This window comes from Sphaeramia orbicularis, chromosome 5, assembly GCF_902148855.1.
Source record: "Sphaeramia orbicularis chromosome 5, fSphaOr1.1, whole genome shotgun sequence".
Lineage (NCBI taxonomy): Eukaryota > Metazoa > Chordata > Actinopteri > Kurtiformes > Apogonidae > Sphaeramia > Sphaeramia orbicularis.
The window spans coordinates 28,127,339-28,142,693 of NC_043961.1; the positions used below are offsets into that span (position 1 = coordinate 28,127,339).

Genomic DNA, 15,355 nt, shown 5'->3' on the forward strand with positions numbered 1-15,355 from the left:
ATCAGGTCATCTATATTTATATTTAGCACTAAGAGGAAAGAGCTGTAGCAGGAAAGTGTATATACTGTATGTTGTAGCCCTGAACTTCAGCTCTTGCAGCTTTAAATGGTATGGTTAAAAAAAAAAAAAAAAAAAAAAAAAGAAAATCAGCTGTGACTGCATTATTGATTATATCAGACGCTTTTGTCAGCACCTATGGGGAAAAACAGCTCAGATGGTTTCTAAAATTCAGATTATTACCATTACTATGCTATAATTTCTGTACAGTCGCAATGTTAAACAGTACATGCTTAGATAATAACCACTGAACAGATACAACATTGTGGATTAAATAAGATGCTGCTTACACTCATACTGTGTGATGCTCTACATTTGTCTTCTTTTTTAATTAAGATAATGTATTGAATCTTAACTGCTTTTTTACTACAAACGGAGATTGGGAAAATGCTCTCAACTCCCCATGTTATTGTCAGAACGGAAATTAATAATGTCCATACAAATTACTGCACACATGCCGTTTCAGTTCTGTCATCTTTTGTATTCAACGTACCCTGGATCTTTATGGACAAGCTCATCATAATAGTCTTGTGACCCACTTTAGAGTTGTGACCCACTGATTGAGATACACTATCTAGATGGAGCTATTTAAGGATGGGAGATAGGAGTGAGTCTCAGGAGGCTCCAACAAAGCAAGATGAGAGGAAGCCTGTTTGGGAGTATCAGGAACATGAATTACATATACAGTATTTACATTACGGCTGCATTAGCTGGCAACTTTTTAACCTTTCAGCCCTCAGTGATCTAAACAGTGATCTAAAACATCTAAACCAAAGGCATCTAGTCATATAAGATGTGTAATAACTTTTGATCCACTAATACTATCAATACATGTAAATGCTTTTGGTAAAATGCAGTTTCCTAGCTTTTCACTGGCATCAGATATGACCCAGATGGATGTTGTGAACGTCACTAATAAAACCCAAATAGTTTAACAAATGATAGATAATAATCTTATGTAATAATCTTTGAATGCACTCTAAGTTTATATCAAAATCTATTTAGTCAGTAAAAAATAGAAGATTATGCCTGATCATCACTGGAAAATGTTGAGGATATAATACTAAGAAGTAATAAATTACACAGAAAATGACTGTAGGTGTTTAAGGGTTAAAATTGCTATTGTAACATCAGTGATAATATAATATCCCCTCTTTATTTTTTATTACAATCTTAAAAGTAAATTGTTAGAAACCAAGTAAAAGTTCCTGACTTCAGTTCATTAGTGACTTTATCGATTTGTTTATTTATTTCATGTCGTTATTGTTGTAATATTGTTATCACATATTTGAGATATGCCACATTTTTCTTGATATTATTATAGAATGAGAGATGACACTTAAGAAAACAGACATATCATGAGTGAACAGTAATGGTCATAAGTTGTTGATAACACCACGGTTCCCTTACGGGTGAATGGAGCTCTTGGATATATACATTTTGGAGATTTCCAGCTGCAAACACCTGAAGTCTTGTTATTATAAAAAGGTTGTTTGGCAACCAGCCTGGAGTCCAGGAAAACCAAACAGAACATAACCGCTAGTGAAACCACTGTGTCATTTTTATTTTAACACTTTATTTTGTGTCTTGATTACACAAAAATGAGATATGTTATAAATTTGTGATCTATTCAGATGCTGGTAGACAAATTTAGCTAACAGCTGCTCTAAGCTTACCGAGTGCTGAATGTAGTTTAACAGATATCTTAGAGCATGGGTGTTGTTAGAACTTGAAAACATCTGGGGCTTAAAAAACAAATTTGCGACCGAGGGGGGGTGAATAGTTTGTAGGGGGGGGGGGGGTTCTCTGTAAGTACTTAGATGTACCTTAGTTCGTAACACCGGGGGGGGGGGATGCACGGCATATGCAATGGGAGAGGCAAGAGGGTTTGAAAAGTTGCTCCCCACCCTGTTCTCTCTCTCAAATTTCACTCAGTACGCACAGGCCATACAGATGTACAGACGTGCGGCTGCAGGTGCCAATGATGAAGAGGACATGTATTTGTTCATATGCTTATTTAAAAAAAAAAAACAAGAAACAAAAACAGTGTGCTCAGAGATCTGGGGCTACTGCCAAAACATCCGGGGCTTAAGCCCTGAATGCCCAGGTCCAACGACACTCATGTCTTAGAGAAATGAGATTAGTATCGATGCGCGCTTCAGAATCACACATTTTCATGTACTTTTAGCTCTTGTTTAGAGCAGCTCTAATCAGTATATGTCTTAAATGTTACTCAGCAAATTTGTATCTACATACAGTAAGTGTGTGATGGAGAAAGAAAAGCCTTAAATTAGGTTGAGAAGCTGTATCTTCTTTAGACGAGAATATTATAGAGGCAGATGGAGGAGAAGTGTATCTTCTGAACTACTTTGTGATACTAGTCATTTGACTTGGCGCACTTCACCTGGATTATCCCACATTCACACACAGACCTTGAGTTCGATGCAGGACAGTGAGCAGTGATTCAGTCCACATTTGACCATTCATAACAGACTATTGGTCATGATTAAAAGCCTGGCGCAGTCGTATTCACACATCACTGCTTCAGTAAGCCTCATACAATATGGAAGGCAGTGATTTTAGATGGCTGTGCTTAATATCCAACAGGCTGTGTAAATTAATTGGACTTCTTTTCTTTAACATAGGAACCTACTCAATGTTAAGCAACAGAAAACCATTTCTGTCCTTTAATGCTGAACTGACTGGGGTCGACTGACGTAAAACCATTTATACCATCATGGAAATGTAAAGTATAACTTCTCCATCTGAATCATTCTGAAAGGACTATTTGTTTTGATGACTTGTGCGTGAAGCTCTGACCCAAATTTGTCAGGTTGCTCTTACGTAATGCACAATGGAGGCAGTCACGTACTCTTACTGCAGACTGAACCCTTTCATGAATTTACTCCAATAATTAATGTATTAGAGAGATCTCAAGTGTCATATTACTTGTTTGTTGCACACATTGCTGAGCTAGGAGTCCTGCTCCACATAGGAAATGTCATTTTTTGTTTCCATGTCCATTTTTCACCATCCATTTAAGCCACTCTGTCAGGCTTTTTTTCACTGACATTCATTTTTTCAGGGACAAAGGAGTCAGTGAACAGACATGCAACCACTGTAAACAAAGGAAGAATTCCCCAAACAGACATCATGATTTTGTTGTTGTTACATCCAGATAAACTTCAGTATCTGTGATATATACCTTTACAACCAATAATTTTGGTTGAATCTTTCCAAATCATGAAACTCTAACTGTGGAAAATTACTTTAGCAGCAATACAATGCACAGACTTATTCACATCAGCAGCTACTGTTCAGGCAGAGACATTACTCTGATTTAGATTACTTCAGAAAATCTTAATCCCAAACACAAAGTACCCAACATTACCCTTAACATAAGGCTAATTGTAACACTAATCCCTGAACCGACCATTCACTCTGCAGCTAAAATCTTCTCACATGAGCCTTCAGTGGACCGGCAGTCTTTACTTGTGGCTTCTGCCTGAGCTGAACAGAGTGTGCCTGAGAGATGGTCACCGCTTAACAACCAGATTAAGATGATATCACATCTAATTAGTCTTTTTTACTCAGTACGATTCTGAGTATTCAACGCCATTTTTGCATGGTTTTCACATTTTTTTGTGGAGGATTTCCCACACTCAGATGCTTGTGTGTAGGCAGTGTGGTCTCTCTGATTATGTGCATTGTGTGCTTCTAGGAAGAGAACGGGCAGCTGTTTGCTCTACTATTACTATCCTACGCAAACCATTACTAAGTGGAATGTATTATACAAAATTTCCTTGAACATCTTTCTTCTTTCCTTAGCACTGATTAAGTATCTTGAATGTGGGGAAACAAGTGCAACATTACACATTAGATCACTGACAAGGTTTTGTTGTTCTTCTCTTCAAGGTTTTTTAAGCACATGTCACTCCTTCGCCTTCAGTGTAGTTGCTGAGTTTCTGCACATGGATACTGAAAATAAGAGAATGTTCGAGAGAATCTAGAGAGCTCATGCGTCACACTCTTGAGTCTTGAAACTTGTGCTGGTCTTATGAAAATGCACTAAAGAATTCCATATAATCTTCTTTAATAAGTTTCCCTCAGCAGCATACTAAGCAGGCTTAATTGTCTTTTTTCTCCCTCTGCAGCTACATACAGCATGTACTCTGGTGGTGGTGTGGCAAAGGGATTTGTCTACACTGACTTACTTGATAATGGAGGATCACACCTTGTGGTTTTCAGTTCCGTCCCTACTACACCGCTCAATTCGATTTAATCCTTATGTGGAAGTGAAGGAGGTCGCAGCCTCCTCCCTCTGAGCTCCAATGCTGACTCTAGTACAAATACACAGTCATGGCTGATTACCACTGTAGGGTTCAGACGTTGTGAAATCTCAGCCAGACATGCAAATAGCTCTTAATTAAGTTCACATTTTACTACTTTGCTTTGCTCAGTGGACTCCCCATGCAATAAAGGTTTAGATTAGATCAATACATCGAGTTTGTGCTTAAATCTGAACTGTTAGATCCAAACAGTCACAGGCAGGACCTACTTGTCAGAGAACCATTTTACTTGGCAGCTATCACCAGACATGAGCACATTCCTGATGTTAATTCTCCTCAGCTTTAAGTGCATGCATAACACACAATTATGTAGACTTAAACACAAACTCTGAGACTGTTCTGGAACTTCACAAAACTGTAGGAAAACAGTATTGAACTACTCCCTCATCCAGACAGTGATGTTGCAATTTTTACAGAGGTTGATGTTATAATATAAATGGCAGCTATTAGAAATCATGTGCTTTCTCATCCATTCCCTTCATATCCATGTCTAAATCCTCTCAGTCTTTTGTTGACCTTACTTTAGCTCAGTTTTATCTCTTTTCTTAAACTTCTCCATCCCCTCTGAACTCTTCCAGATTGGTTTATTTAAGAAGTGCAGCTGGGGCCTCTATTTTTGTGTTTTGTAACATGACAAATGTATTTTTCCCCTTCCTCTTTTTCTCATTTTCTTCCATTACAAAATCTTAAAATGTTCATGGCTCTTCTGCAAAGAATGAGGAGGTGGCAGGCTGCATTTAAACAGGCCAGTATAGACCCTTTACCCATATGGACCCTCTGTGAGCCCCTGTAGGTCAGCCCAAAGGTCAACAGAGTGACCTCTGTCCCTCCTTCTTTCTTTCTTCATGCTTCACTCTAGGTTTGGTTGTGGTTGTTTTCTTAGGTTACGTTCAGACTGGAGGCAAATGTGGCCTAAATCTGATTTTTTTGCCCATATGTTACCTGTATTTGATCTGTTAAAGACAGTTTGAACAACACAAATCAAATTTTTTCAAATCCGACTCAGGCCACTCTTATATGTGGTCCTAAATCTGACACATCTGATATTTTGCAATGCGACTTCAGTTTGAATGGCCAGGTTGTATTTATCTGACCTTTACGTCACTGAGATGCAACAAACGTCACAATTTTACGCTTAGACAAGATGCCTCCACATTTACTTCCATAAACACAGTGCATGCCTGTGTGGTTACGTATTACATCAGGACCTCTTTTGCGCATGACACTTCAGGTTCGCATTCTGTTCATACTCAAAATTGATAGAAGTCGCATTTAATGTGTAATATCAACGAGCACACCAAAAAAGCAAATTTCACCAAAAAATCCGAATTGTGCATTAAGACCTGCTGTCTGACCATAGTGTTAGACTACTGCCGAAATCAGGCTCATATTACCTAAAAAGAGCCTTCAACAAGAACTTTTCTTCTTCTACATATTTTAATTTTATTCTTAATGAACATTCGTTTACTTGCCTGCAGCATTTATTTGTTGCATGTTTTTTTTCCTGCCATAGTCTGATATTTAAGTGTGATTCACTGTTAAATTGGGTGTTAAATTTTCATTCCAGAATAGCAGAAATGAAAAAGTGTGTATTAAGGTATGGCCAGAAGTGATTACTCACCCAAGTCAAGTTGTTTATCCTGTTTTTGTATAAACAATTGTTTCCTAAAGTATTTAAAAACATAATGACGCTTTATCACATAAACGTTTTATTGTATTTGAGCCAACAGGACCATCTTGTCCCCTTGAGAAACTCTTAGAGTGTTTAATTAGTGTGAGTACATGCTATCTTCACTAGACTAAACTACATGTTTTTTTTGTCCGGCAGACAATGTTACAGTGTCTTGAAAAACTTCACTCTGCTTATTTCAACCAGTACAATCACCTGATGCTTTTGCAAGACTTCCCAGCTTTATTATTAGGAATAGTTTTGCAAGCATCAGTACCAGTTGCGAGATGTCAAACATTCCTCTCCATATTTTATTTTGTTTGTAGCAAATAAAAATAGCCATAATCATGTAGAACAATCATCTTTATGTATATGGAAAAATAAAGGTGTTGCACATGCTGTACGTCTCTACATCTCTCCCACTGTCTTTCTTCCACATCACATCTTGCATCTAAATCCACAAAGCCCACAGGAAATGTAAAACTTCATGAATCTTTGTAGATGCTAGGGTTAGATTTGTGTCTTATGCAACAGATTCAGTTTAAAATCATTCCTGTAAGATGCTGCCAAAGACTAATCATTGGGGTTTTTTCTGTATTAGCATATGAAGATGGTACATTTGCAGAAACTAAACTGATCGCTGCAGAGATTTTCTGGTTCCAGGTCTGACTCACTTTAGAGGTCAACACACTGATAGTAATCCTGGAGGTGGTGCAGATTTTCTTGCTCAAGGGCACTTGAGCAGGGACACTTGTGGCTGCCCATTTGTCCGAAGGTCACCTTGTTTTAATACCATACACAGTCGGCTTTTGAAGATACTCCTGGAGCTCCTTTTCAGCGACACTGTTAGCGGTACTTTAATTCTGCCTTCACCTCGGCCACCGTTGAGTGGTGTGTGATGAGGCTGCTGTGTCTGCTGCAGCTTTGTAGTGTCCTGGCTGATCTCAGAGGGCAGGCCTCCAACTTATTTATAGCAGTGCTGTGGGTGTTAGAGGAAATAGGGCTGTGGCTGGGGGCGAGGCTCGTGTTTGCCTTAGGAGAGGACGCTTCCTCCCCACCAGACTGAGCTCTTCTTGGAGGACTAGCAGACAGCGGTGGGGGGGGAGAGGGCAGTGCATTTGTAATCCGGCCCAAATGGCGATGACCCAAAGCATTTTCTCGCAGCCTCCACTTTGGTAAACACACAGACAGCTCATTGATAGCATGTGTGACATTCCTCCATCCCATCTCAATATCCCAGCCCAGCTCTGCCTGTTTCTCAGATCTTTAGGCCTGTCCCCAGCTGTGAGAGCCCTGCCCCCCTTTGACTTATACTTCACCCCTCTCTACATAGTCATGTTGCTGGAGTTCATCTAGTTTTTTTACATACGTCATTTCCATCTGTTTACTGTCTTCTATCAGCTTCATTCTCCTCCTCTCATTTCTGAACCAACAAAGAAAATCATATGAGATTCACCATACTGCGGCACCAGATCACAAAAGCCTTAAACAAACAGACGTAACAGGCCAAACTCACTCATGTAATACACACATAAGTAATAAATGAAGGAAAAGTGTATGATAAGTTGTAAAGCATTGACACTAAAAACCTTCTCCCAGTGTCAAATGTAGAGAAGTACATCCAATGAACAGTGTTACATTCTAGGAAACAGCGATGGGACACTGTTGTCATATTTTTCATTCCACACATTTCATCCACACTGTTTTCCTTACAGATAAATGAACATATGAGTGCATGAAGGCCAGCGATTCATATGGCCTTCAGTTATTCAGAATAGGCCTGAATGTCTGTTTAAAGCATGATTTTGTCCTTCATTTGCAAATGAATCAACCGCTTTCTGTCGAGCAATTTCCAGAAGATAAACGATAGTTCTGTGATATTTTTATTTTTTAATAATCGTTAGGTTTGGCTTTCAGTCTTATCCCTTTTCTTGCTACACTGAAATTATGCTTCTAAAATGTGCTTTTAATTTTATTGTAAGCATTTAGTGTGTACTCCTGAAAGACCACAGTCAATTGAAGTTCTAATAAGAAAAAGGACAAAAATATGAATAGGAATATTGTCTGAAAAGATCAAAAGAACCTCCACTTGTGTAATGCAAAATAACAGTTAAAGATTTCTGAAGAAACTTGCACCTTCAGTGTGTTGGAATATGTCATAAAATGGTAAAGACATATTTCTAGGATGGAAGAGTACGCCAAAGCATAGTTTTATAAGGTGGTAGTGAAAGATGAAAAATTAAGTCTGTCTTCCCATAGAGATGATCCTCAGGTTATCTCCACTTAAGCAGTGTCATTTATTAAATCTACTGGTTTAGGTTTAACATCTGAGAATCCATGGCCATCCCAGATGTTTTTTTTTTTTTTTATTGAAATTTGCTGCTTATGATTAATCACAATAGATACTTTCCTAATTAAATTATTTCAATGATTGCACACATCACTGGGGTTTTGATCTCGGTGACTGCATTAGGTCTGGTTACAATTTAAATACACAGTGTCATTTTTTTCCATTTCATTTTGCCAATCTAAATACTACCAAAAGACATTTGATGATGTCAAATACATTTCTTAATATCATGTGATGATACTGAGAACTGTTGCAGATGAGGATCTAAAAGACCTGACACAGGCAGAATTTTATTTTATTGTGGGAACAGATTCATAAAAAGTGGCAGAGGCTGGAATTGTTTTTCAACTTCTGAATATTGGAAAACCTTAGTGTAACATAGAATTTAGGAGGATAAGAGATTAACTATATTGACCCATTCAGGGAAATTCAATAAAAGTAATAAGAAATAAGAAAAGTGGTCCCAGCCGACTCCAACATCGGTCATAATTTGTGGTTTGTTTGTGGTTTAAAATAATGTAGAATGAGGACTGAATGAGTGGACTGCTGTTGAAGATCAGTACTCTCCAAGTGCCCTTCGTATTATATTTATTGATGTATATTCATGTCACAGTTATTACGTGATCATATCACAGCAGTTTTTTGTGTTAATCACAGTTACTTCGCCTGATATCACAACCGTTCGGTAAAACTAATGTAGACATCCTATTCTATCACTACTTACACATAATCGTCCACAGTTTGAGATGTGATGGCACTCTTTTAATGATCTTTAAATTTTTGCATTTCTGTAATTGATTTTAAATCTGTGCAATTTTTGTTTAACCTAAAAGAGCAACAGAAATGCAGTTTTCACAATGTACAGATCTTCTTCGTTAGGTATATTTTTAATTGTCTGCTAAAATGTTGGTAGTGTTGATGTAATTTCTTTCCAATAAAATAGCCGAAAGTAACTTTTTGTAAGAATACAACAAGAATTGAAGGAAATTGTTACATTGAATTGAATAAAGGATTTCCCTGAATTCTAACATTATTAACATATGATATAATACATGATATAATTTATAGGAGTCAGCAAAACACAGCAAATAAATAGGCCTTGGCAATATTTTGGATTCATTCAATTAATCAAGGTTTTGTTTATGAAATTGGTGAAAAATCACAAAATCAAGAGTGTTCATTTAGAGAACATTTTTGCTCAACAAACACTGAAAATTGCAACCTGTTTTCTTGTAGAATTTTAATTGTTAATATTTGTCCAGTCATATATCACATGTAGTTTTAATAAAGAAAGAGTATTTTTCAATGAAGCTTGGGCATTAGGTAAAATTGAGATTTAATTATTTTTACCCATTTCAAACAGTTTTATGCACTGTAATGAAGAAATGATGCACTTTATACCTTTAATTATTTTCTGAGTGCCTCTAATGGTGGGGTTGTGCACTCCCTCTACAGCTGCTGCTTTCAGCTTTACATTCACCCTCATTGCAGCCTGTCTTCACCTTCAGCTAGCTAACCTCCTGACCCACTTCCTCTGCTCCTTATTTTCTGTCAGCAGCATCTTGTAGTTGAGTCTCCTGGAAACAGAGCTGGCGGCACGCTGAGGTAAAGCATGTTAAGATCTAACAGACAATAGACAGGCGCACCACAACTAGCTGCCTCTGCTATGACTCGTGTTCATACCTTTTAAACAAATAAACATGCACACATGCACAAAAGAAGAGGGATGAGGAGCAAAGAGGAAACACTTTAATACAAGCTTGGTTGAATTTCATGAATAATTCACAAGCTTCAGAGAGAAAGACGCCCCATTACACACACATACTGTATATACAAACCCACCAGGCTGCACACACACACACTGACTGAACCCGGCAGTGCAGAGAGGAGGATAAGTGGGGAGTGTGTGAATGTGTGCAGCAATATGTCAGGTTGAATTCATGGTATTTAGGTTGAGCTCCATTTCAAGAATCCGTTCTCCGCTTGAGTTGGAGGCTAGCTTTAAATGTAAATACTGTCATCCTGTTTATCCTGCTTCATCCCATCATCCAGCCTAGTCTGCTTCCCTCAGTCCTAATCTATAGGTTGCCTTTTCCAATCAGCACTTTAAATTCTGACCTAAGCAGCTGACATAGAGAAAAAAAAAATGCAGGAGAGAGTTGATACTCATCCAGACCCACTCTTTAAAATAACATAAAATATGTAAATGAGTGCTCCCGTCCAAGAGCTGAGGTGGGTGGGTTGACTCAGTGAAGCGAAGCTATGAAAAGATGGTGGAAGAATAACCACAGTCTGCTGATATTTAATTTAAAGCCAGTGAAGACAGAAGGTATGAAAAGGAAATGTGCATAAGGAGACCTTTTGACTGATGCGATATAAAAACACCACTTCAATCACAGCCTGATGATGAACACTCTAAGTTTGAACTTTATCATGTTTCCTCTTACAGTCTAGGATCGCCTATTGCGCTCTTAAAATGTCAACTGGTCCGGTGTTGATTTTGTTATAATAAGTTATTTTAGTGAAAGTCATATTTAATGAAAACAGTGTATTTGTTTTGTATTTTGTTGAGGCACTAGCGCTCTTTTCTGTGATATATGCTGCCCACATTTTGGCTCTGCTGCTGTGATCGAAAAGTGGGAGTTTTTTCAGGCATCTTCAAAGTAGAGGTAGACTGATATATCGTCCGTATTAATAATTTCATTTACATTGCTGCATAAAAATCTTAATTATCTGAGTGTTTCAATTGTATTTTATGGTCGATGTGCTTTAAAAAAAAAAAAAAATTGGCCTTAAATATTGGCCTCAAAAATTGGCTGTAGATATCGACCATCGGCTGACCAGATTTTTAAAAATCGGCATCGGCTTTAGAAAAACCCACATCGGTCGACCTCTACTTCAAAGTTTGCTAGCTTTTTCCAGACTATATCGATTCTTTTAAGTGTAAATTCAGAATACATTTTTATTCAGATTATACAGCTGGAGGATGTTTGAACTGTAAATCAGCGTAAGGACATAACTTCTCAAGTGCTAATACTAAATGTTTTAACAAAAATTAAATGAACTAGTAGTTACACTCACTGAATAATTAGTATTATGAAATCTTAGACATGAGAAGTATTTTATTATAGTCAACATGCAGTATAGGGATCCAAAGTCTGGCCTCTTCCAGTTTTGCCCCACCGGATCATGTTTCGGTAAAATATTGTATTTGAGTCAATGGTGAGAGACAATTTTTTTTTAATCCCCCTTGAATTATGACATCGATTACACTTATGATGTTTGTCAGTTTAAAAGATGATTCTACAAGTAAAACAAGTCACAGTTTGTTGTAAAATTGTTGAAGTATCATACTGTTAGAGAGACTGCACACCTGAAGGTCACAGGGCTGTATCTGTGTCTGTCCACCATCTGTTCAGAGTTTAGGAGGTCTCTACAGCATCAACATGACCAGACTGTAGTCATTTTTGCCTCTTTTAGTCCTTCTTCACCTCACTCTTGACGATTTAGATAAAATGTACCATGGTAGTGGCCATTTTGACGGTGTATCATGTGCAATGTGAAATGAACACAAAATTGGATGTTTTTTACTACCTTTGCTATAAACCATGACTTTCTTGGCTCATAAAATTTTAATAAACACATGAGTGAATGGTACCATTTAAATGGGATTTAAACTTTAAAAAATGTTTTGTCTCAAGATATTTTTGTTATGTCCTACATGTAGAACACCTACAAGAAATAGAGTGATAAAAAATGATGCTGATGTGGAGCAAAATTAAACAAAAATAAACTCAGAAGGATTTTATAAGCATAGATGACAATGTAAATAATATTAACCCTAAAGATGAAATAAAAAGTTTGATTGCAATGATATTATTTGCAATTAGAAATTAGATTACGACATTTATTTAGCCTCCAGCTCCTGGTTAGCAATGAAACACATGAGTTCAAGGTGTCCCAATGCTTATTTCCATTTAGTGCAGCTCATATACAAACTTGACCAGTGACAAAAACATCATTGTAAAGACATTTTAGCAAATGAGTCATCTATAGACAATATGAAATCTTGGTAGCGTAAGTGGTCTAGAGTATGGGTCATAGAGTCGGGATCTTGGATCTACTAGTCTCCATATTCGTTTCTTTTTATTTTCTGACAGTCCAATTGCCAACTGTGTTTTATATATTTTGTAGCAAAATATGTTAGACAAGTCCCAGGGTAACAGTTTGTTGTTGCAGCACACTCCAAGAACTCCCAGAATGCCCTCAGTTGACTCAGCTTTGTTGCTGTGTGTGTATGTGTGTGTGTGTATTGTTGTTTATGTGCTGTTCTGATTCGGATTAATGTGGATTTTAATATATTTTCTAGTTTGGCTGCGACTGGAGCCCTGTTCTCTTTCTTTTTGGGTTGAAGGGGAAATAAATGATATAGGGGCAATTCACAGAACAAGATGTTCTTTGATTTGCTCCTTCCAGCACTGATGCAGGACTGGGAACACTGACCTGGATATTTAAGTACATCAGGCTCATTCAATGCATTTCCAGGCTTGTGAGAGTGTGTGTTTGCTTTTTTTTGGTGTGTCATTCTCTTTCCCTTCATCGAGTTGTAACTTTCCGGGTCCTAATTAGGGCCAGTGAGGGCCACTATTGACTCTCAACATAACAGGCCATGCTTGCTAATGAGACCTCAGGAATAGATCACTGACACAAAAGACACTGTTTTCTTCAGCAATCTTTTAATGAATTCACTTTTTTTTTCTTTATCTCTTTTCAGCCCCAAAGACCTGCAGCCCAAAACAGTTTGTGTGTAAAGATGGGGTGACGTGCATCTCAAAAGGCTGGCGCTGTGATCGAGAAAAGGACTGTCCAGACGGCTCTGATGAGGAGCCTGATGTCTGTAAGTCTTTCAAAGATACTGATTGAAAACAGTCTGCTGGTTTGGGTCCAGATGCTGTGGGATACCTTGTTGTGTAACCTGACTGTCTGAAATCTGCTGCATCTGACTTGTACGAAGTCGATATTTGGAACCTGGTCAGGAAATACTTTTCCACTTATGTAGGTTTCTAAGTGTAACATATAATTTTAAGCATCCGTAGTAAAGAATTTTAGGACTTTCAGCGATCAGATACAGCAAATAAGTTAAACTCACTGGATTTTTGTAAGTTAGCACATTTTTACAAAATCATCAATTGTTTTCGATAGGTTGCTCCATGGATTAAATAATGTATTAAGCTCTTTGTGCAGGATATGTTATTTACTTGACTCAGTTTCTAAATGTGATTCTGAATGAATCTGAAACCTGTTGTGTTGGCTTTTAAATGCCTTTTTTTCTAATATCAAGGGTATGCTAATAAGCTTCTGCAGTGTTTGATCCCAGCAAACAGACTCTAAAAGCAGCTGACAGACTTGAAATTCATGGACTATTAGATCTGTTTGGCTGACCATAGCCAAGACGGGAGAAACAATGAAATGTCTTATCTGCTTGCAGAAAAAGGTCAATCTGCAATGAAACAGTCCTGTCATGCCCAATTTGAAGATTTACAAAGTTTGTCTTATATTAGTAGATGTGATTTCCTTTTGAATTCAGAGCAACATAAGTGGCAGTCATAAGACAAAGCCAAATCGAAGTAAAGGAAAGTTTCAAAGTCTTCATTAGAGCTCAGATACTTTGAGGCTGAATCCCTGGGGAGAGAATGAAAGCAGCGTGTCTCTGTAGTCAGCCTTTTAGACTGAAACGCCTGTAGTTTTCTAAGTAAACAGAGGGCCAGGGTTGGCTGGGGGGCAGAGTGACTATATGTGTGTGTGCATGCTGCTTTGTTGAGGGCAGGGTGGACTGGTACAGAGTGGGTATGGGGCTGGGGGGCCGTGGTAGAACGCTGTAGCTGCAGTCTAGACGCAGAGACTGAGCGCGAGCTGGTCTGGAAGTCATTAGAGACTCGCCCAGAGCAATGGAGAAACCTGCTGTTTTTCACAACCTGCTCTTTCCCCCTTCTCATCTGCGGGCCAACCTCCTTCCGTGTCTCTATCTGGGACAGAAACAACAGTGACTACATCCCCGTCTCATGATTCTCCCTCTAACTGACGCCAGGATCTCAAAAACAACAGCCTTCCCTTGCCTTAATGTGGAAAAGTGAACTGCCTGTCTTTATCTTGTGTTTTTTTAAAGTTCAGATTGATGAAATCATTGTTCAGGAAAGCTGAAAAATACATATAAAAAATACAGTATAAAAGTTTACTGTGTCTACATTTAGCTGCTGTTTTTGTGCGTCTATTACAGAGCTCAGTGCTAGGCTGTAGTTTTAGTTTTCATTAAATGGGTGGGATAATTACAGACATGTCTCCTTCATAAAAATGATGTGTGGAGCTTCCAGTTGTTGAATGATTTTAGAGGGATTCAGCATCCATTATTACAAATTACCCTCTGTTGCATTTCTTCCTCCTGTCTCTTGATGCTGCTTAACGTAAGATATTTAATAAAAACCAAATCTGATTTGGAATGAGACCAAAACCATTGGATTTGCTGCCCAAAACATGCCGTAGAGTACTGGAAGGATCTAATTTCAATTGGCAGATTTTCGGCTCATCATATGTAGTTTACCGAAGAGAAGCTTTGTGCTCATCCAGATTTGGGTACTTTAAAAACTTGTATGAGCTGTAGAAGTTGTAACAAATGAAAGAAGGCTGAAATGCTATGTTATCATTAAAGAATTCTATGGAGATGTATCCCAAACTGTAGCCTGTACCAACCATATATTCAGTAACATGTATAGTTTTATTGTTGTGATAAATGTGGTCTTTGTGAAGTCACTTTGCGGATGCTTCTGGTTAAAAGATGCATGAGAGAGGTTTATTTATTCACTCATGTGGATAGGGCTTCACAGTGGCCTTTGTTGGGGTGTTGGCTATTGCCAGTGAAGTCAGCCACTGTCC

The 15,355-nt window shown here is 38.0% G+C and overlaps 1 protein-coding gene across 1 annotated transcript in view; it reads left to right on the forward strand.

Annotated features, from left to right (window-relative positions):
* LOC115420156 (low-density lipoprotein receptor-related protein 1-like) overlaps nucleotides 1–15,355 on the forward strand; it is a 113,103-nt gene that overhangs the window by 4,959 nt on the left and 92,789 nt on the right. Inside the window, 1 exon segment of the mRNA XM_030135398.1 lies at nucleotides 13,200–13,322. Coding sequence (XP_029991258.1) covers nucleotides 13,200–13,322 — 123 coding nt within the window.